The sequence below is a fragment of the Biomphalaria glabrata genome, chromosome 16, assembly GCF_947242115.1.
Source record: "Biomphalaria glabrata chromosome 16, xgBioGlab47.1, whole genome shotgun sequence".
NCBI lineage: Eukaryota > Metazoa > Mollusca > Gastropoda > Planorbidae > Biomphalaria > Biomphalaria glabrata.
In genome coordinates, this window is record NC_074726.1 from 22,271,501 (window position 1) to 22,294,383 (window position 22,883).

The following is a 22,883-nucleotide window of genomic DNA, read 5'->3' on the forward strand; positions in this document are numbered from 1 at the left end:
TTATACTGAATGGACTTTTATTTGAAATTATAGAAAAAAAAAATATCGTGCAAGTAAAACCAACGAAATTTCCATTTTACTCCATTTTTTTACATTTAAAAATAGAACATCTTATTATATATATTTATGGTTTTTATTATGCTATTGTACACCATTTATGGATCCTTTCAAACTCTTCTTTCTTAAAGGGTGTTCCTCTATTATGCATTGTTATTGCTATCTCATGCAGCTTTCTAGACGAAACCATTCTATCAGTGTTATGTTCAAAAGTGCCTCTATTACAAACAAGAAGTATCCTATCACTGACCATTTCTCTTAAGCTTTTGAATTTGTCTCCAGAGTTTTCACACCACTTCCTAAAACATTCCTCAGTGGGAACGCCATCACCAGAAGCGTCCCTTTTGCAAAGGTCTCCACGAGTGACTACCATCATGCCGTGTTTCTCAAGAAAATCATGCCCAAAAGTGTCCTGAAGTTTGGAAAGTACTTTTGCCTCTTCAATGGTAAAGCGAGACGGATAGCTATATGCAAAGATAAACAGATCAATTTTCCCAGCGGACTCCATAAGTGAATAAAATTGGCGTATGATATGTTTTTGGGAAAACGTTTGTGACTCTAGTCCAGGTATATCATAGACTTTGACTTTATAGTTCCCAAAGTCAGCACGTTGCAATGTTAAAATTTCTGTTGCATATGTCGTCGTATTGCTTTCTTCAAATGCATCTTTTCGTAAAATGGTATTTCCAGTGCTGGATTTCCCATGTCCAGTTTTACCAACTAGTGCTATAGTTATTTCTGACATATTCCTGTAAAATAAAAATATAAAAAAACAAGGTTACAAAGACAGTTTGTGTGGAAACACAAACTTAAAATCGGCCCCCGAAGTGGTCCACCCAGGCAGGCTTCAATATTTTCAGAAAGAACATCCAAATGAAATTATATCAAAGACAAATGAGAGATAAGAATGGAGAAAGAAGGTTGACAGATCTTGTGTAGTGCCCCAATGGTGCTGCAGATCAAAGGATAGGTGCAAGTGAATGCAAAGTTAGATGTGAATCTGGCATAATTACTTCCCGCTTCAGACCTTGTGGTCTATAGGGCAGATGATGTAAAGTTCATCTGTTTTTGTGGCCTATGGTTAAGGAGGATGTCATGTAGCCAGCACAACGATCAACCGCCTTTACTTTTCCCCAACTAATGACAGGTACCCATTAGAGCTGGGTAGACTCGGAGGCGCCCAATGATTCCGAAGTTGAAGATCCCAGTCTTCGAACCTGGGACCCTCGGTTCGGAGCTAAGCGCATTACCGAGCCTCTCCTGGTCTTCACTGAATGTAATTGTTTTAAAAATACTGATTCCTTGATTCGAAATATCGGAGTATTAACACTCTACATTAGAAAGTTTAAGAAAATGGATATTATAAGATTACTATTCGTTCTAAATTAGGTCTAACTTAAAATGCATACTAATTAGCTTTTTCTCTTTAAAAAACTGCTTGCATAACTGATTTAAAAAATTAGATTTTTCGTTTTCAGGAAAAAAAAAGTAGCCGTTGCATCAGAACTTTGAATGGTCTAAAATATTGTGATGTCGGATTTTAAATATCTTTTCTAGTTTACGAGATCTAAACGGGGCGGACGGACAGACGGACAGAAATTTCGCTCAAAACTAATATCGTCTTTTCCCCTTTCGGGGGCCGCTAAAAAAGACATACAAATTAAAATCTGAAAAAAATTATTTTTATCATGCCTCTGTGTATGGTTAATCTAAATGTCTTATTATACAAACAACACAGAGGTGATTTTAACAGTAATTTAGATTTTTGGATAGATCATATGATCGGATGCATCAATATTTATTGTATTCTAATTAATTTGCATAAACCTTTTGTAGCCTACAAGATCCCGACTTAAATAGACCACGTTAGTCCGCGTGTTAAGACAAAAAGTCTATAGTAGTACGTACCACTAGCGGATCCAGAACTTTGAAGTGGGGGGGGGCGATTTTTTTCCAAACCCTAACCTTAAGGCCCAGTAAACCCTAACCCTATGCATAAACGTGCGTACAGCACGCACGCACACACACACAAATATATATATTTATATATCATTTCTCAACCTTCGGCGAAAAACAAAACAACTGGGGCAGCGCTATAAGGTTCTTTTGTGGGGTTCGGGGCGAAGCCCCGACGACAAAAGCGTTTTCTTGCTTTTTTCACTGCAGAAACGCATTCTCCTGACAAGCACAGCTCATTATCCATCAATGAAGTTCGGGGCGAAGCCCCGACGCCAAAAGCGTTTTCTTGCATTCTTCATTGCAGAAACGCATTCTCCTGATATCTACAGTTCATTGTCCATAAATGGAGTTCGGGGCGAAGCCCCGACGCCAAAAGCGTTTTCTTGCTTTTTTCACTGCAGAAACGTATTCTTCTGACAAGCACAGCTCATTATTCATCAATGGAGTTCGGTGCCAAACGCGTTTTCTTGCATTCTTCACTGCAGAAACGCATTCTCCTGACCTAAAGCTCATTATTCATACTATTAAAAAAGGACCTTTCGAATAATGTTGTACTTAAAAAATATTCTAATTCGAATTTATAGGCCCATAATATATTGCAAATAAAATCGATTTGTTCCTTGAAAAGATAGGATACCCTACATATTTAGATTTTTGCTTTGAGGATCAATAGTATTCAAGAAAATTCAAGTAGAAATTGTGAGTTATGGTCCCAAATTTATTTATTTAACTAGAAAAATATCAGATTGAGTAAAGGTTGGGAAAAGGCGACTAGGAAAAAATTACCTGGGCTTAGAACTCATCTCAATCATGACTCTTATACTTGTTTGAATTTTAACTTTTCCAATACAAAGTCTTTCTTAAAATAATTATGATAAATTCATGTGAAATTACATAAACTTTGTCTGGAAAGGGAAGGGGCGGTAGAGTGAAAACGTAAATCCTCGCTCTTTAATAATTTCTGCTAAAGATTTCATTTAGGATTAAAGAATAGGGGTGGGGCGACTCGATATAAGAATTTAATTTATAGCATATATAAATTATATTAGTGACAGATTTTTTAAATTTTGTAATTTCTTAACTATAATACAAAAAGAAAAAGTATTGATTTGTCCGATGGGGGAAATGCGATTGCATGTATCGCCCCTCCCACCTGGTACAACCTTTTTTCATTTAAATTTACTAATGATACAATATGAGATTACAGTGTGGTACGACATAATAAACAATGGGTCACATATCAATACGTAGTTTATATATATACATATTCAACTAATTTTGTTCACAAACTATGATTCTCCACAAAAATAATACCGCCCCCCCAGCACTCAGAGGACTAGAAAGGGGAGGGCAGTACATGCAATCGCCCCCCCTCACCCCACCGAATCGGCCAAAATACCAGAAAGGGAGCGACATAATATAAAATTTATATATTAATTCAACTAATTTTGTTAACAAACTATGATTTCTCCATAAAAACGGACCGCCCCCCCACTCAAAGGGTTTAGATGGGAACGGCAGTAGAGGTATTCGCCCCCCCCCCCCCCACCAATCGGCAAACAGGGAACGACATAATATAAAAATTGGTTAAAATATCAATAGCAAATTTCACAAATATAGATATTTAATTGATTTTGTTAGCAAGCTTTCTACAAATAAATTGGACCGCCCCCCCCACTCGAAAGTTTAGGGGGGGCGGGATTGATACCATCGCCCCCACCCGACCCCACCAAATTGGCTAACATACTAGAGGGGGGAGCGAAATAATCACAAAATAGGTTGAAATATAAATAATTAGTATATATTTTTAACATAAGTAATAAATTCGTATACAAATTGTGTGAATCCTATACTAAAGTTCGTCCGGCTCCCCCCCTTGGGGGGGGGGGGGGGGTCGACCGAGTGGGGGGGGGCGATCGCCCCTACCGCCCCCCCTCCTGGATCCGCCAGTGGTACGTAAATACAAATATGTACAATAGTATTTTATAAGCATTTTAATTATTTAAAAAATATGTTACTATAATATTGTTGGTGTCAATTACATTTTTTACCTTTACCTATCCCTTAGTCTGTTGGACCGTTTGGACACCATGCAAGATTTGCCGACCATCTTTCTCCATTTCTCTGCCTTAGACAGAACCTCTTTCTATGACAGGCCCGTTCTTTCTTATATGCTATCTTTCTATCGCTTTCTCTGTCTGCTCTTCTTTTTTCTGGTACTGTTCCCTGAAGGAAGGTCTTTGCAGACCCTTAAGACCTTGTAATGTGGCTATAGATTTTTAGCTTGCGTTTTTTACAATAGTTAACAGGTCATTGTGGGGTCAGTCAAATCGATGCAGTCTGTGTCACTATGATTATATTTTTCGGGTCTCATTTTCCCATACGTCACTTCAATTCAATACATGCATTCACAACATTCTACATGCAGACCACTCTGAACTCGAGCTGAAAATTATTCAAAATCAACTCATTTTTTTTTTAAATTCAAGTATACAATAGACATCCCGTAATTTTAAGCAAAAATTGAACTTGGTAAACTAAGAAGTTTTAAAATTACTATCAAAAGTCAGATTGGAACCAGAAGAAAAATGTATCAAGTATCAAGATCCGTATCAAGACAAATAGATAAACTCTGTCACTATTAAACGATAACGTATTCATCGTTTAAGTGATGGAAGTAGAAGAAAATTTATACAGTCCATGAAACGACCCTAAAGTTTCGCAATTTATGTTCCTCGTTTTAATCTGAATCAAACAAGTCTCAAGGTGCGATGTCTTTGATGATCAAAGGGTTATAGGCTCGACACTATTTCACCATGTCACTAGAACCACTTGAGTGATTTTATAGAAACCCTACTGCAGCTGCTAATATAATAATAATAATAATAATAATAATAATAATAAACATTATCATAAAGCATAATATTACCTGCTCAAACAAATTCACAGGTTTTTTATCTGATATTCTGGTCAATGCATTGATTTTTATTTCACCAATTCTTAAATTAAACACATTGTTGTCACGGCCCCAAAACAACTAAAATTGACCTCAGAGTTGAGGATAAGTACAATTGCATAGAGGTTGCATTTAATTATATTATCTTAATATATATATATATATAATAATAATAATAATAATAATATATATATATTAAGATAAGATAAGATAAGATAAGATAATTTTTATTGATGCAACCAAATGAAAATTTAGTTTGACTACAATTGACTACCTCAGCGTAACTACTGTGCAACTACAATATAGATGCAAATACAAACAATTTTGACACACGAAACACATACACACTCGAAACCAGCGCTTTTATGAATTAGACGTCTATGTACTTCTCGATGACGACAAATGACCTTGTAACACTCTGACCGAAAACAGATAGTAAGACGTATGCATGTCCTCCCAAAAAAAAAACAAGATCGTTTGACCAATCTTTATTAAATTCTTCGCAAAGATATTTTTTTTTATTGTTTACTTTAAGACAAGTACATACGAAATACTACTAGTGTACTTGAACATTTGCTCATTGTTTTATATATAAAAGACGAAGCATATTCATAAAAGTAAAAAATGTATATTACTTACCTCAGGCGAAATGTTTGCCTACACTAGTATGCAAAATAAATTTGTATCGAATTCTTATAAAAGATGTGCTTTTTTTGACACGTGTGTGGTTGATATCAGGCTTATAATGCTGTAACGTAATAAACTTTCCTAGAAATGTCTAATCAGTTGTTTTTTTTTTTTGTTTTTTTACGGTAAAATGGGACAAGATCGAAACAAGTGTGACAGGTGGGGAAATGTGATGGGTGTTTGGCACGTTTTATGTCTAGGGGATGATTATTTTTGAAAGCAATCACACCCCCACTTATCAGCATATGAATCGGGAGCAGGCACGCAACGAGACAAAGCAATGAAAGATAGATACAAAGGTTAAGAATAAAGACTATTTATTTACATAAATATACATATAAGAATAAAAAGGGGGAGGGTTTGCATCTATCTCTAAGTATTACTAGCTTTAATCATCACTCTTGCACCTATGAGAGTATGTCACTTTGTCCTCTGACTTAGCTGGTATTCCTGTTGATGTCGCAGCTGGCTGTGTCCTGGCTTGAGGTTCTGCAGCTGGAGGTGGCGCTCTAGTGGATAGAGGGACGCCGGTGATATAGTTCTTGTGGAGTTTCAATCCCAAAATCTAATATCTGTAGTGGGCACAGTAAGGCGGGTGGCCGGCTACCGTGGGCACAATGTTACTGCGGGCAGGGCTGATCTGCCGTGGGCAGCGTAGTTGACAGGATATGTCCAGTGGGTTGCAGAGGGTTGGCGTAGCTATGACGTCTCGCACGGATCTGCCTCTATAGGGACGTCGCGCCTAATAGCCTGACAGGTGGGCTGTCGAATAGGCGGGCAATGCCGATAGCGCCAAGTGGTAGAGTTGAGTAGATCTCAGTAGGCAAGTGCAGTGCTGAATAGCACAAAGCGCATAAATAGGGGCAGGTCAGTGAGCTAGTGCAGTGCTGAAGAGCACTAAGCACAAAGATAGTAGGTGATTCTTGATATCAGCTAAATAGGCAGGTAAATAGGCAATAGGTGATTCTCGATGGCAAATACAGTGCTGAATAGCACTAAGCATCTAAATAGGCAGACACCTGAGGGAGGCTGCGGATAAATAAAGACAAGTTAGGACATGTCTCTCATACATCTTATCGATGCCCTCGACTGAGGTGCATTCGTCAGATTGGTAAAATTGCTTTAGAGCATAAAGGGGAGATGATGACAAATGGAATTTGGAGAAGAGATGGCTGATAGTAGCAATATAGAAATGTACATAAAAGGGGAAATAATAATACGAGAATGTACATAGAAGGGGAAATACTAATCTCAAATAAACAACACAGGTGGATAGAGAAAGAAGGGGGGGGGGGGGATGGGTAGTGGTCAGCGACCCAGATGGTTTGTTTACATATGACCGTGGGTCGAGAACAATGAAGCGTGCTTGAATGGATAGGGTGTCCCTTCAAGCGGCGCAACTCTCCTTAGAATAAAATGAGTAAAGGGGAGATAATTCAATACAGGGGAGATAACTCATATCTCCTTTCTAAGCGCAGTATCAGTGCGATAGTAAAATCATCAAGGCGATCAACCGAGATAAAGGAAATAAAATAAGGTGTACAAATATATACATGGTTGCATCAAAGATCAATTGAGCAACGTAGCATTAATAGATTAATGCAATACTAAAATATATACATAGCACATGTTTATGTTTTCTGCTTACGCCAGTGAGAAATACACAATGCACTAATTAAATATAAATGAACTAAGCAAAATACACATGATAAAATCCAATGGAAATATACACAGAGTAATTAAGATGGAAATTGTGATTAAGTTCGGCTTACCACCAGGTATTCCTCTAGGAGGGAGAATAAATGATATAGTCCAGACTCGATCGACAGCGATAGAGGAGTGAAAGGGTCTGGCTAGATTTGAATCTACTTATATATGCCTGGGAAATGTGGGCGGACACAGGAAACGCCCTAGGCTAAGATTTATCTTACACGTGGGTGGATTTGACTCGAGGTGGGAGCCGCACCTTGGAATATCACGCGGTGTGTTGACCAGGGTAATCCCTTAGATCAAAGAGAGACGTGTGAGAAGGGGGGGGGGAGAAGGATTAGCTTGCATTCAAACCAAGGTGGTGTCAACCGCGACCGTCCTTCAGACATCCGGCGGGCAAGACAAAAGAGATTGTGTGTTTACCTTTCCCCGATCAAGGGCAGATAAATGAAAGGACGCGCCTTCGCTATCTCCAATGTGGTCAACTAAGTCTAGCCTGGAGCGGAAAAGGTGTGGCGGGTGAATGATTTAGGGGTAGGATGGACAAATAATTAAAATAAACTAAATAAATAAGGAAAAATGATAATTAATGCTGTGATAATTTAGAGTGACTCTGACAGCGAGTTTTTGACTTGTCACAACAAGGACAAGGGTCGTTATCATATTTGTAAGCCAAAAAGAGGAAAAGGAAAAAAATGGCCCTATTTTTACAGATAAATGTATGATTTACTAATTTCAGACCGAAACAGCTTAATTTAAAGTTTATTCTTTCACGAACACTTAAGGCAAATTCGTCCTAAGATGCGCATGTGTATAGGGTCTAGATCTAAACTTTTAGGTATTAAAATTAGAGTAATTTTTAAAATTTATTTTTAACTATATGGTCTGGTTTTTATTGATAAAAAGATATTTCTAGACAAAACAATGATTATAGTACTTTATTTTTATTTCTTTTAGCGCATATTTATGATTCATATTACCTATAGAACACTTTAATCAGATTTCGTTTGTAGACTTTTAGGGGAGGAGCTATAATTTTCATTTTTTCAATACTTTTTTTTTTCTTTGTTAAATACTGGCACTTGATATACAAGTAGACAAAAAAAAACAAACAAAAGCAAAAGATACATACAAAAAAGTATAGGTATTTATTTGTAATAACATTATGTTAATTAAAAAAAAACTGTATGTTTGTACCAAAAAATATTTAAAAATAAACATATTTTTTTAGCATAATATACCATACTTGTATGTGTTGTTCTAAAATAGTTGTATTGTTATCTTACAAATAGTTTGCATAAGACATTTTAGAAAGAAAAACATTTAAAAACAATGTAAAAGAAAAGACAATAACTCCATTATACTATAATACTAAAAACTATTTCTCTTCAAACCGGGTTTCGAACGCTTGATTTTAACACCGTCGGCTGCTTGAACGAACAATGTTACTAATTCGACCATCAGGAATTGTATATGAAATCAATTATTTATTAATACCTTCCTTAAACGTGCAACTCTAAAGATCTAGTTAGATCTACATTTACTTCTACATTTAACATCTTGACGTAATCTATATAATATTATAAGTAAAAGTATAAGCAAAGCTTACATAAGCTTTCAATAAACTTAAAGAAACTATTAATCATTTAAGCAATTCACTACACTACAGGTGACTACATCACTTTTTTTTAAAGACTAATGTCTATGAAAGGAATCAAATCCTCGGTCCTTCAAGAACGCGATAGTTCATTCAAAACTAATGTTGGCTCTACATCTAAGTCTAGTACTCAAACTGACATTTAATTATTTTTTAATAAAAAAAAATATAACTGTCAAACTAGAGTTTTTCCCGTGTGGCCATTGAGCTAGTAATTCTTTTCTCAGCGATATACATCAACTTTTAAATTTCGTTGAAAATCGTTAAAGTCGGGATTTATTATTAGATAAACGTCCACGCAGGTTCAAGGTTTCTTAAGGTTCAATGAAGTTCTGACTTGAATAGAGGTATTGAAAAAAAATTAGTTTCGTTATCCACTTTTGATAATCGCACAAGTAAAAAAGGTTATGCATAAACAGTAACAAAGAAAAAAGAAATAACGTTTATTGATATGTGCAATTTTTAATATAATATTTTTGAAAAAAAAAAAAAAACTAAAAATATGCTATAAATTTCAAAAACCTATAAGACACAGTGCGATATGTAATATATCTGTGTTAGCACTGGTTTAGTACTACTATTAATCTGTACTATATATATTTATTTATTTATTCATGTTGAAAACGGCTGTAACTATTTTCTTTCCGATGGTTTTTCAAATTTGAGCTATTGACATATTTGAATTCTGCGTAAAAAGTTGTAATTTTGTAATAGTAAAAATTTTACCATTTGTATTTAAATGCTTAGAAACATTTATATTTAATAAATTAATCAATACATTTTTGACATCTAAAAAAAAACGGGATTTTTTAAGATTTTGTTTTAAGCTATTTCATACGTCACTTTCCTCAACAATACCTAAAGAGAAACTAGATTTAACCAATCGTATCGCTTCATTCTTACAGTAGCTGTTCGACTTAGTGACGGCCTAGTCCAAAGCTATGATACAGTTATATATATATATACATGTATAAATAGATCAACAAGCATTAGAATAACCAAATTGAGAAAAAAAAAAGTAACATTTTCATCTAAGCCTCTCCTTATCCCAAGAAGTCATTAGATCGTGTGTCTGACTGATTCGAACAAATTGTTCAGTGTAAGGCTAGTCGAGACTACGTGTAGTCGGCCATGATAAGACAACCAAGCAATAGTGTTTGTTGTGTGTTGAGTGGTCTGGCGAGAAAATACAGACTGCCGTGGTTAGTCAAGCATATAAATCTAAAATTTATTCGCATTTTTAGCAGCCCCCGAAATGGGAAAAGACGCTATTAGTTTTGTGTGAAATGTCTGTCCGTCTGTACCGCTTAGATCTCGTAAACTAGAAAAGATAGTGAAAATTCGACATCACAATATTTTAGACCATTCAAAGTTCTGATGCAACGGCTATTTTTTTCTTTGTGAAAGCGAAAAATCTAATTTTTAAAATCCCTTATGCAATAAGTTTTTTTTTAAAGAGAAAAAGCTTATTAGTATGCATTATAAGTAGGACCAAATTGAAAAGGAATAGTAATCTTCCAGACTGTATTTTCTGAAACAATACTTTTGTGTGCCGGAATAGTTATAAGGCTTTTGGTATTCGAACCGGGGGTCCCGGGTTCGAATCCTGGTGAAGACTGGGATTTTCAACTTCGGAATTCATGGGCGCCCATGAGTTCACCCAGCCCTTATGGGTACCTGATATTAGTTGGGGAAAAGTAAAGGCGGTTGGTCATTGTGCTGGCTACATGACACTCTCGTTAACCGTAGGCCACAAAAACAGATGAACTTTACATCATCTGCCCTATAGACCACAAGGTCGGAAAGGGGAACTAGTTAGGCCAGGTTCACATCTAACTTTGCATTCACTTGCACCTATCCTTTGATTTGCTGGACCGTTAGGGCACTACACAAGATCTGTCAACCTTCTTTCTCCATTCTTATCTCTCATTTGTCTTTGATATAATTTCATTTGGATGTTCTTTCTGACAATATTGAAGCCTGCCTGGGTGGACCACTTCGGGGGCCGATTTTAAGTTTGTGTTTCCACACAAACTGTCTTTGTAACCTTGTTTTATTTGCATACTAGTTTCTAGATCTAACTGCATAGACGAAGATATATTTCTTTTACGAGAATGTAAACTTTGAATAGATTAAATTAAACGTATTTGTAAGGTCACATAGAAACCCGGTGAATGACTGAATGCATGACGCGTAGGACGTAATCATCTTCTTTTTTAAATTAACGTCTGTATTATATAAGATAGGATAAGGGTATTGCATAATGCCTTTTTTATAGCGCGTAGGATTGGCGTTTTCCATATTAAATGACACCCCAAAATGACAAATTTTGACTATACATTTTAGGACATTAGTATGAGTTTTCAAAAGATTTTAATAATTTCCGGATATTTCCAGGACTTTTCGTATATTTCGCAATTTGAGGAGATTACAAGGAGCTCCTGGTAAATCAGGAGGCCGCGGGAAATCTGTTTTAAGTTATAAAATGGTTTAATTTAATAATTTATACACCTAGAATTAGCGCGGGTCCTATGAACGTGCGGGGCCCACTGCGATCAAATAGGTTTCAGTGGCCTAAGGCCGCCACTGAAAAATAGCGGCTTACGCTACGATTCCGTTCGACTACTTACTAGTAATAGCTCTTTTGTGTATTGCCAAATATGGTAAAAACACTTTCCAATGGCAATAAATGATTTTAATTTGCAAGGTTTTATGTTAACCTTTTCAGACCATGAAATCTATAGGGCAGATGATGGAAAGGTCATCTGTTTCTGTGGCTCACGGTTTACGAGGGTTTCATCTGGCCAACACAACGACCATCCGCCTTTACTTTCCCCAACTACTGTCAGGTACTTAATATAGCTGGGTGGACTTAGGGGCGCCATAAGATCCTGAAATTAAAAATCCTAGGATTCGAACCCGGGACTTCAGTTCGTAAACCGAGCGCTTTATCTCTCAGCCATCAAGTCTCCCATGTTTTATGTGGTTTTAAGAAATACTATTTTGAGACTGTTTTTCATGGAAAGGTACCTTGGATAATAATAAAAATTTGACAGAGAAAGCCATGGGAAGACAACATAAAAGAATGGACCGGCCTGTCATCGAAAGAAATTCATTAAAGATATCAGCTCACATACAACTAGCAGGAAATGAGAAGGCTGACACACTCGCCAAGAGTGGGACAACAAACTCACAAGTAAACTCTGCACTCTATCCAGAATAAATGAAGAAATTAATTGTAGATAAAATAAATGAGAAATGGACGAGCTCCCATCCAAATCACAAGAAAGATTATACTTACTATAAGCTATCCCGACAAGACCAACGTCTAATCTTTCGACTCAGGACCGGACACAACAGAATGCGACAACACATGTTCCGGAAGCTCAAAATTGGAACCAGTGAAATCTGCCCATGTGGAGTATCACCAGAAAAGCCGACCACGTCCTCCAAAACTGCTCTCTCTACCAAGAGGCCCGCATAAGACATTGGCCCCAAAACACCCCAATAGAAAGAAAACTATATGGAGAGCTCCCTGATTTGGAAACCACTGCGCAGTTCATCTCAAGTATTGGTTTAGTCATATGAACACTCCAATATAACAATGAGAACGATGAAGAAGAAAAAAAAAGAAGATTAAAGTCAAAAGAAAGAGAGAAATGAAAAGATACGGAGAACACATCTTGTGTGGTGCCCCAACGGTGCAAATGGATAGGAGAACTTGATTGTGAAAGAAAACTGTCAATTCTTGTAGCCGGAAAAAAAACAAAAAACGTTGCGTTCCTACAAGAATAAAATTAGAATATTGTTTAGAAAATTAGAATATAATAAACTAAGAAAAGTAGAATTTAAGAAAATTAGAATTTAAGAAAATCAGAATCTAAGAAAATTAGAATATTAGAAATTTAGAATTTAGAAAATGAGAAAATTAGATTAGTAAAATATTAAAAACTAAGAATATTAGAAAATGAGAAAATTAGAATATTAGAAATTAAAAATTTTAGGTTATTAGAAATTTAGAGTACCATACAATAAAATCCACCAAAAAAAAAGATTGAGAGAACTTATTTTGAAAAAACAAAATTAAAGAAAACCAACTAATCAAATGTGATTTCTTCATTTTGTACCAACGGTTAGGCTGACTGAATAGCCCCACACATCCTTTCGGTCGTATTTTGGACTTCTCCAATACGGTTAATAAGATACCGTTCTCAAATAACTTTAAATATAATCACAATAATTCAAAAATTTATAATATTTGTCGTAATTGAATAATGCAAATGTAGGTATTAAATTTAGAAGCAGTTTCAATGCTATTATAATGAAAATAAGCAAAAAAAATAACACTCCCAAAAAAAACAAAACACAAAGATTATCCAAGGGACAGAACCGGGTATTACCAGGATATATCACAAGATATTAATTAATTATGCAAAATTTCAACCTGATTCGAAAAAAGGAAGTGGGAGATAAAACGAGACAAACGTAAAAATGGGATGAAATCCATATATACATCCACATCTCTCATTAAGAAGTAGTTATTTACCTTTTTTCGATATCAAAAAATACTTGTAATAAAAGGTCTTCCCGGCATCTTCTCAATGGTAAGACTACGACGCCTGAGATGTTCCTGTCTTCCGAGTGGAGGACAACCACATCCCGAAAGTCATTCTTTACGGAACACTCACTTCCGGCTAAACAAAAAACAAAACTGGTTATCCACACCTTCGATATCTGGAAGCAATCAAATGTGACCTCAAAGCAGTGGATATTGATGTTAACTACTGGGAAGACTTAGCTGCGGACGGCACTATGTGGAGAGAGATGGTGACAATGAAAGTCATGGAAAGCACATGGAACTCGGATCTGGAAGAAATGCGTGCCAATAGTAAAAATGGCCGGCTCCTCTACCACCATATATAAAGCTACCTTAACCTGTGATATATGTGGACGGTAGTGTCTCTCCGAAATGGGGCTCCACAGTCACATAAAAAAAGTATTCGAGATTAACCAGAGTCGTTCTACGACTGAAGGAGGCTAACATACATCCAATATTCCATACGAAACAACTTTAATAACAAACGATTTCATCCATCGATTCAGTTTTCATTAATAGTTTTAATGCTGGTCCTGGTTGCTGACAATTGGCTTTTCATTCATTTTTTTTATTAACGTTGGTGTATGTACATCTTTGATAATATGTTGTATTTTTGTTTTGTTTTTTACATTGTTATACACAACACTGAGGACAACAAACAGCGATTAAGGACTTCCTGATGTTACTGTCGTTCTGACTGAGTGTCTATAATCTCCGCTTTTCCAGGGCGAGCACAAGGGTTACTTAATCGCAAATGTCGTCAGCTCGTTGCCTTTTTTCAGTTTATAGTTCATGATGTTGTAATATTCCCACTGTAGAGAATCAGTTATAAATTATATATTGTAAAATTTGTATTGCGTGGGTTTAGTACACTACAAATTTCTTTCTTTCAGTCTTCTATATAAGCAGATGGAGTTTCAAAAAGGGTCCAAAGCATTATGCCTACTAAAGATTCTCTAGCTCTTCTTCGTAAGGTACAAGTAAGGCTTTGGTTAGGAAATCCAGCACTTTCTATATTCTTTGAAGTCATCTAAAATTTTATGCCATAGTTATGTTAACGTCTTATAAAATTTAATACTTCAGGGCATAATACAATCATCCCTATTAGGGATTGTCCAAAATGAACGCTCGCTATTTAATCGAGAATTGGTATCTAAGTAAGACGTGTATTTAGGGGTTATTTGAATGGTAAGATAATGTAACTTACTTAAGGTGAAAAATTGAAATACAGCAGTGTTTCCCCAAACTGTATTTCTCGGAACACTAGAGCTACGCGAGGCTAGAATAGGTCTCCATGAACTATTGATACGATAAACTAGAAGACTTACACATTAATTATTCATAAGTAGACTACATAGAAAGAAAAAAAAAGTTATTAGGTCTTCTCGAAAACGAATAAAAAAAAACCACACTTAAATGTCATTATGAACTATCCACTGACACTATTTGAAATAAAGATACAAAGATCGACAATTCAATGAATTCTAGTTAGGTTTGTCAGAAGAGCAATATTTCAAAAACAGGTAGATGTATGTTACTTCAGTTCCTACAAGCAAAATATTGTTCATAATGTTGCAACAAAATAGAAAGTAGAGATCTTGAAAAGGGCGGCCTGATGCCCAACCAGATAAGAGAATAGAGCTTATCAATATTGTACCTGATATTAAGAAGTCAATTTCTTCTAGAATATGACACCATCAAAGTTGTGTTTTTTTATTTCATATATATTTAAAATTAGAATATAATTTAGCTATATCCAATCTAAATAAACAAATGGGAAATAAATAAATAAGCAAAGGCTTCCGTTCCATTCTCCGAAAATGGGAAGTGTTCCGTTAAGGATAAGTTTGGGATGGATAGATATCCTGCTATGTGGCCATTTGGCTCAGATATGAAGATTTACTTTAAAATGTTTTAATAGTTAAATTAAAAAAGAATGCAACACTTTAAACAAATTTGTTATAAACAGATATAAACTTTAAGTAGATAATTCAAAACGGTGCATGTACATTTAGTTTTACACATTCTATAGCTATCAATAAAGTATTCAGTCACCTGAAGTAGTGAAATAATGTTCCCCTTTTCAGACCTTGCAATCTATGGGGCAGAGGATGTAAAGGCTCTCTGTGGCCCACGGTTAACGAGTGTGTCCTGTGGCTAGCACAAAGACCAACCTCCTTTACATTTCCCCAAGTAATGTTAGGTTCCTGGGTGGACTTAGAGGCGCCCTAAAGATTCTGACATTTAAAATCCCAGTCTTCACAAGGATTCAAACCCGGGATCCATGTTTACCACTCAGCCACCGCGCCTCCTATTGCCAACTATGATTTTTAAATGAAAATAATATCAATGAAAATGATTGAGTTACTTTAATATGTAACTACACTATTCTTTCCATTGCGGTATCTGGAGGGATTAAACCATCGAGGCATTGGAACAGAACACTCTATACAAATAAATCTATTGTAAGGCCTGTTATCCTTTAGTCACATTTTTTCTCCTTATGCGAGCTAAGAATATGCTTTATGCGATCTAAGACTTCTGCTTTATGCGATCTAAAACTTCTGCTTTATGCGATCTAAGACTTCTGCTTTATGCGATCTAAGAACTCTGTTTTATGCGATCTAAAACGTCTGCTTTATGCGATCTAAGACTTCTGCTTTATGCGATCTAAGAACTCTGCTTTATGCGATCTAAGAACTCTGTTTTATGCGATCTAAGAACTCTGTTTTATGCGATCTAAGAACTCTGTTTTATGCGATCTAAAACGTCTGCTTTATGCGATCTAAGAACTCTGTTTTATGCGATCTAAGACTTCTGCTTCATGCGATCTAAGAACTCTGCTTTATGCGATCTAAGACCTCTGCTTTATGCGATCTAAGACTTCTGCTTTATGCGATCTAAGAACTCTGTTTTATGCGATCTAAGACTTCTGCTTCATGCGATCTAAGAACTCTGTTTTATGCGATCTAAAACGTCTGCTTTATGCGATCTAAGAACTCTGCTTTATGCGATCTAAGACTTCTGCTTCATGCGATCTAAGACTTCTGCTTTATGCGATCAGAGACTTCTGTTTTATGCGATCTGAGACTTCTGCTTTATGCGATCTAAAACATCTGCTTTATGCGATCTGAGACTTCTGCTTTATGCGATCTAAGACTTCTGCTTTATGCGATCTAAAACTTCTGCTTTATGCGATCTAATATGTTTGCTTTATCGATCTGAGACTTCTGCTTAATGTGATCTAAAGTTTCTACTTTGTGCGATCTAAAGCTTCTGCTTTATGCGATTTAAGACCTCTACTTTATAATATCTGAGACTTCTGCTTTATGCGATCTAAAGCTTCTGCTTTGTGCAATCTAAATCTTCTGCTTTATGCAATCTAAGACTTCTGCTTTATGTGATCTGTGTGTGAAAAAGAATCCATTTAATACATATCTTGCATTGATTAATAAAATAATTGTCACACTTAAAATGAATTGCTGTTGAATGAAGATTAAAATTAAAGTCAATATTATGAAACAATATAAACTCACAATATCGAGTGTTCTCTCCCTTTTGGTAACAAACAAAGTCTGAAAACTTCATTATATATGAATCAGACTTCATCTAGGACAGAAAGACTATAAATAGCAAGAGTTTTCGGTATAACCGAACAAAACAGAGGTTGTTTTTTTTTTCCACAAAGCGTATACCAACTCAATTTTTCTATCTGTCTGTCTGTCTGTCTGTCAGGTAAAAAGTGTGTACACGTTATTTCTCACACACCCCTTCTCGGGTATACACATAGTTGTAAGGCGGAGCTCGTTTCCTTATACAAGCTTTCTTTTAATAATAGCTTATCTAAGGGAAAGAACTCCGCACTGAAAACTATATCTCTAAGTAATATAATTTTTTTCCCTTATTCGACATAAAATATAATAATTAATTACCAAGAATTAATTAACTAATTGTTTAACTTTTAAATAGATTCATGTTGTGGTAGGTATACTAAATAATCAATACAATTAAGGGAACGAAACCCTACATATCTAGCCGTATTTGTGAATACAATTTTCCATGTTGTTATAAAACAAAATAATTAAGCACCAGAAATTAATTGACTAATTGGTTAATGTTTTAAATTGATTCATGTCTTGTCTATGCCAATAAATAATTATGTAAAGCTTCAGCTTGATCCGAGAACGGGTGGGAGAGAGATAACGTGGACAAACATTTTACCAGACTGACAGACAGACAGAGTGAGTGGATATAATCTTTGTAAAACGTCCCATGCAAAAGAACCAATCGTGATTCTCTAGCTCTTAGTAAAGTACAATTTGGACTTATGTTAAAGAAACGTATATTCCAGCATTTTCTGAATATTTCTGGCGCTATTTGATATGCGTCTACAAATTTTAAGATGAGGATAACATTCTTTAGATACTGTTTGATGTTATTGTAATGTGGTCGAGAGGCCAAGTGCGCTTGAACTTGGCTTGGCTTGGCTACCCAGAAGGGGGCTCGAGGTTCGACACCCGACTCTGGCAGAGTTGTGTTTACTGAGTGCCTAAAGGCAGCACGGAAAACCAACTCCTAGATACCCCCTCCCGCAAACGGTCCACAAATGAGATTGGACCAAAGCGCTCTGAGCATGGTATAAGCATGAAAGTAGCGCTATATAAAAGCTATAATAATAAAAATCCCTAATATGTGATGGTCTAAAATATTGTACGATTGATAATATAGATTACTAAGACAAGATTAAGCATTGTTTTATATACTATAGTAGTAAGGCATTGGTATCACATACTTATTGTCGTTACCTGATACTATTTAGTAGAAGAGCTTATAGTAATATGTTTAAAGATGATAAATATTACAATTTTTAATAGACTTATAACAAAAATACCAACATTTAGCCTAAAAAAACTGTATTATTAAAACAAATACAGAAAATAAGTATATATTGCAATAATATTGTGCTTATTAATTAAATATTATATTTTCTTTTCTCTGTAATAAAAAAAAATACAATCACCGGTAATTATGAATCGTAACCGTAAATAATATCGACGCAAATGATTGTGGCCCATTAATACATCTATAGACGATTCTTTCCCTTAACTATCTCCGGTGACTCAAGACACCAATCAATGGAGGTACAAGAACAGAAGAATCTATGCTAATAATTCATTTTAAGGCTTTTTATTTCCTGATTGCTCACAAAATATAGTTGACATAAACAAAGTGAATTTCCCATTTCATTCAGAACATGAAACAGTCCCGTGTTTGCCACAAATTAGACTATGATAGAACAGTGCTAGTGCCTACGCTGTCTTTAACTAATAATTATCTATATTTTGTTTTAGAAATTCCGTCTTTTTAATGTCACATTCACTTTCAGCCTATTGTGGTGCGATAACTAATTAATTAATTCCCTACAATTCGCAAAGTTACAAATAATTAGGGGCATCATCGTCACTTTCAGGTCTTCCAATGCTGTGATGAGTTTTTCTGCAATTCCAGCAATCATAGTAGCATCGTAATCTCACTGGCGGATCCAGGGGAAGGGGGGTGTATAGCATTCACACAATTTGTATAAGAATTTATTACTTATGTTAATAATATATACTAATTATTTATATTTCAACCTATTTTTAAAGATTAGTTCGCCCCCCCCCCCCTTACTATGTTTGGCCAATTTGGTCAGCATCAACCCCGCCACCACCATACATAAACTTTTGAGGGAGGGGGGGGGCGGTCCAATTTATTTGTAAAAATCACAGCTTGCTAACAATATCAATTAAATATTTATATGATTAAAACTTGTTATTGGTGTTTTAACCGATCTTAATATTATGTCATTCCCCTGTTGGCCAATTTGGGAGGGGGGGGGGCGAATACCTCTACTGCCCTTCCCACTTAAGCCCTTTGAGTGGGGGGAGGGGCGGTCCTACTTTTATGGGAAAATTATTGTTTGTGAACAAAATTAGTTGAATTAAAATATAATTTTTATATTATGTCGCTCCCCTTCTGGTATCTAGGCCGATTCGGTGGGGTAAGGGAGGATTGCATCTACTGCCTTCCATACTCTAGCCCTCTGAGTGTGGGAGGGGGGCGGTCCTATTTTTATGGAGAAATCATAGTTTGTGAACAAAATTAGTCGAATATCTATATAATATAAGCTACGTATTGATATGTGAACCCATTTATAATCTCAAATTTTATCATTAGTAAATATAAAATGAAAAAGGGTTGTATCCCATCGGACAAAGCAATTGTTTTTCTTTTTGTATTGTAGTTAGGATATTACAATTTTTTTAAAAAATCTGTCACTAATATTATTTATATATGCTATAAATTTAATTCTTACATCGAGTCGACCCACCCCTATTCTTTTAATTCCAAATGCAATGATTAACAAAAATTATAAAAAGGAGCAAGGGTTAATCGTTTTCACTCTACCGCCCCAGACGAAAACATGATGTTTTAAAACAAAATAGGTGGCGACAGAGTTTATGTAATTTCACATCAATTTATCATAATTTTTTTAAAGAAAGACTTTGCTTTTGAAAAATTGGAATTCATACGAAATTATTCAGTTTAAGAGTAACGATTGAGATGAGTTCTGAACCCAAATATTGTTTTCCTAGTTGCTTTTTTCCAACCTTTACACAATCTGCCATTTTTCTAGTTAAATAAATTTGGGACTATAGCTCATAATTAATGCTTGAATCCTAAAAATGCAAAAAACAATTCAGAGTAGAATCTAATTGGTCCACTTAACTTCTCCTCTCACTTCCGAAATGTTTTCTTAGAGCTTTGAATTATAGTTCTGTAACAAAACAAAGTTACAAACATGCCTATTAAACCAAATGTAATACTTACAAACAGGGGCGGACTGGCTATATGGGCATTCAGGCAAATGCCCGGTGGGCCGGTATCCAAATGAGCCGGTAGGACCACAGTATCTTCTTTTTTGAAACCACGTCTGTATTTTACAAGATAAGGGCCGCATGGATGCCACTTGTTAAATTTTTCATAGTATTCCTTTTTCAGGGTAAGGGGCCTCTGAGTAGTCTGAGCGAAGTATTTTCTTAAAAATCTTTTAGACTCTACTAAGGCCTACTAATTTAATCTAACACATTTTCCGAAATAATGTAATAGCCTACATCGGTAGAGCTTCATCCTTTTAGGGCCTATACACTTTACGATTAAAAAGCAACATAAAGCCTTTATTCCTTATACGGACATAGTGTTCACTGTAAGCACGTGTACATCTATCGATACATTATCAAATTTAACATAATGATTTTGAGGACAGGTAGACCTAGAACTGGATGTCAATCATATAATATACAATTTATGGGCCGGATAGTTTAGAAATGCCCGAGCCGGTTTTGATACCCAGTCCACACCTGCAGTTACAAATGAGCTTTTTTATAAATATTATTTTTAGAATTTTTTTTTTTTCGGGGCGATCTTCAAAGCCTTAATCTAAATATGTAGGGTATCTTCAAATCGTTTTATTTGCAATATAGTAAAGGCCTATAAATTCATATTAGAATATTTTTGAAGTAAAACATTTTTCAAAAGTTCCTTTTTTAATAGGATGAATAATGAGCTGTAGATGTCAGGAGAATACGTTTCTGCCGTGAAAAATGCAAGAAAACGCTTACGGCCCCGAACCCCATTGAATGGCCTTACATCGCTCCACAGACCCCCGAGCTATCAAGTGAAAGGCCTAAATGTGACTTTATATATATATATATATGATGTACGCACGTTTATGCATAGGGTTAGGGTTTACTGGGCGTTAGTGTTAGGGTTTGGAAAAAAATCACCCCTCCCCACTCCAAAATTCTGGATCCGCTAGTGCGTAATCTTCAATCATAGAGGCTCCTTGATGATAACTCACTTTCCATCCGCTTAAAAACATGAGTTGTGGTTCCTTTATCTATATCGCCGACACGTTCATTAGTAGAAATGTTGGCCCCAAAAAATCGAATCACTTGTACAGGAATTAACATGATTTGTTTCGGAACTTTAGCATTCAGTCCGAATAAGCAGATTGTCCGATAAACCGATTATGAGCCGAGAGAATAATTTTATTAAAACTTACTTTAACTTTTTTAATATCCCAAGTCAATCGAGAGTTAGATAAAGAAGTTAATTTGTGAATTTCGTATGAGGCTATGAATACAATGTGGATTTAAGGTGTTTTAAAAGTCCAAATAATGAAACAAATTTCTTGTGGTAAAATTTTGCCAGTTTTGTTTTCTAAGCGGAATAAAGTTTTAAAGAATTTTATTTTCATTAAAAATTATTATAAAACACGTTTCGTTTACATATAATTTATTATTTTTATAATTATTCAGACCTTGCGATCTATGGGTCAGATGATGTAAAGTTCATCTGTTTCTGTAGCCTACAGTTAACAAGGGTGGCATGTGACCAGCACAACGACCAACCTCCTTAACTTTTCCCTAACTATTGTCAGGTACCCATTAGAGCTGGGTGGACTCACAGGCGGCCAAAGATCCAAAAATTAAAAATCCCAGTCTTCACCAGAAACGGAAGGCAAGCCACAGCGCCTCCTTAAAAAGAAGATTAACTTCGAATATACCATTAATTTATGTAAGTGCAAGATCCACAGGTTTCTATTCTAATCACATAGTTTCAGGTCAATTTCATTTCGTCATTGAACTATTTCGTTCATGTGGCCCGCGACACGAAATTAAAATGGCCCGCAGGTCGAATTAGGTTGGCCACCACTGTTCTACATCAATAAATAAAAATGATAAAAAAAAAAAAAATTAAGATAAAATGATGTCATGTAAAGAAGACTATCCATCGACTCGTGTCGCTGCACAATATTTATAATTCGCTTTGCTAGTGCTGTATACTTTTTCTTTGGTTGTTGTTCAGTGACTCTGATGCCTTGTGTATCTGACCTTATGCCTCTGCCAGGGTGTAGCACTGATTGTGGCAGAAGGCAGAAGAGGTTTGAATTCAGAGTTTTCCTCCTCTTAGGTAGGTAGCCAGCAAAAGCTGACGAGCACCTCCTACCCGAAGCTTACTGGCTAGGGAGCCAGTTACTCGCCTTTGCCCATTCTCCTTTTAGTGAAAAAGAGTTCCGCCATATTCAATATCCGAGTCACACGTGAGGGCCAGGAGTTGGACTGGTTGTCAGAGGCTATTTTTAGAAAGCGTTTTATAGGTAGTGGCGTGCTTATACCCACTACCACTTCCAGCAATGATAACCTTGCGGACCTGTT

The 22,883-nt window shown here is 35.7% G+C and overlaps 1 protein-coding gene across 3 annotated transcripts; it reads right to left on the reverse strand.

Moving 5' to 3' along the window:
- Positions 1-20,603, reverse strand: LOC106075351 (uncharacterized). 3 transcript variants are annotated; one of them, XM_056014407.1, is made up of 2 exons: positions 20,494-20,603; positions 1-806 (listed from the first exon to the last, which is right to left on the reverse strand). In XM_056014407.1, exon 2 carries the CDS (start codon positions 800-802, stop codon positions 137-139), a length of 666 nt encoding a protein of 221 aa, XP_055870382.1. In that variant the 5' UTR covers positions 803-806; positions 20,494-20,603; the 3' UTR covers positions 1-136. The 3 variants fall into 3 exon arrangements, with proteins under 3 accessions (XP_055870382.1, XP_055870381.1, XP_055870380.1); XM_056014406.1 differs by lacking the exon at positions 20,494-20,603 and adding an exon at positions 5,608-5,801; XM_056014405.1 differs by lacking the exon at positions 20,494-20,603 and adding an exon at positions 5,612-5,792.
- Positions 20,604-22,883: the final 2,280 nt, after the last annotated feature.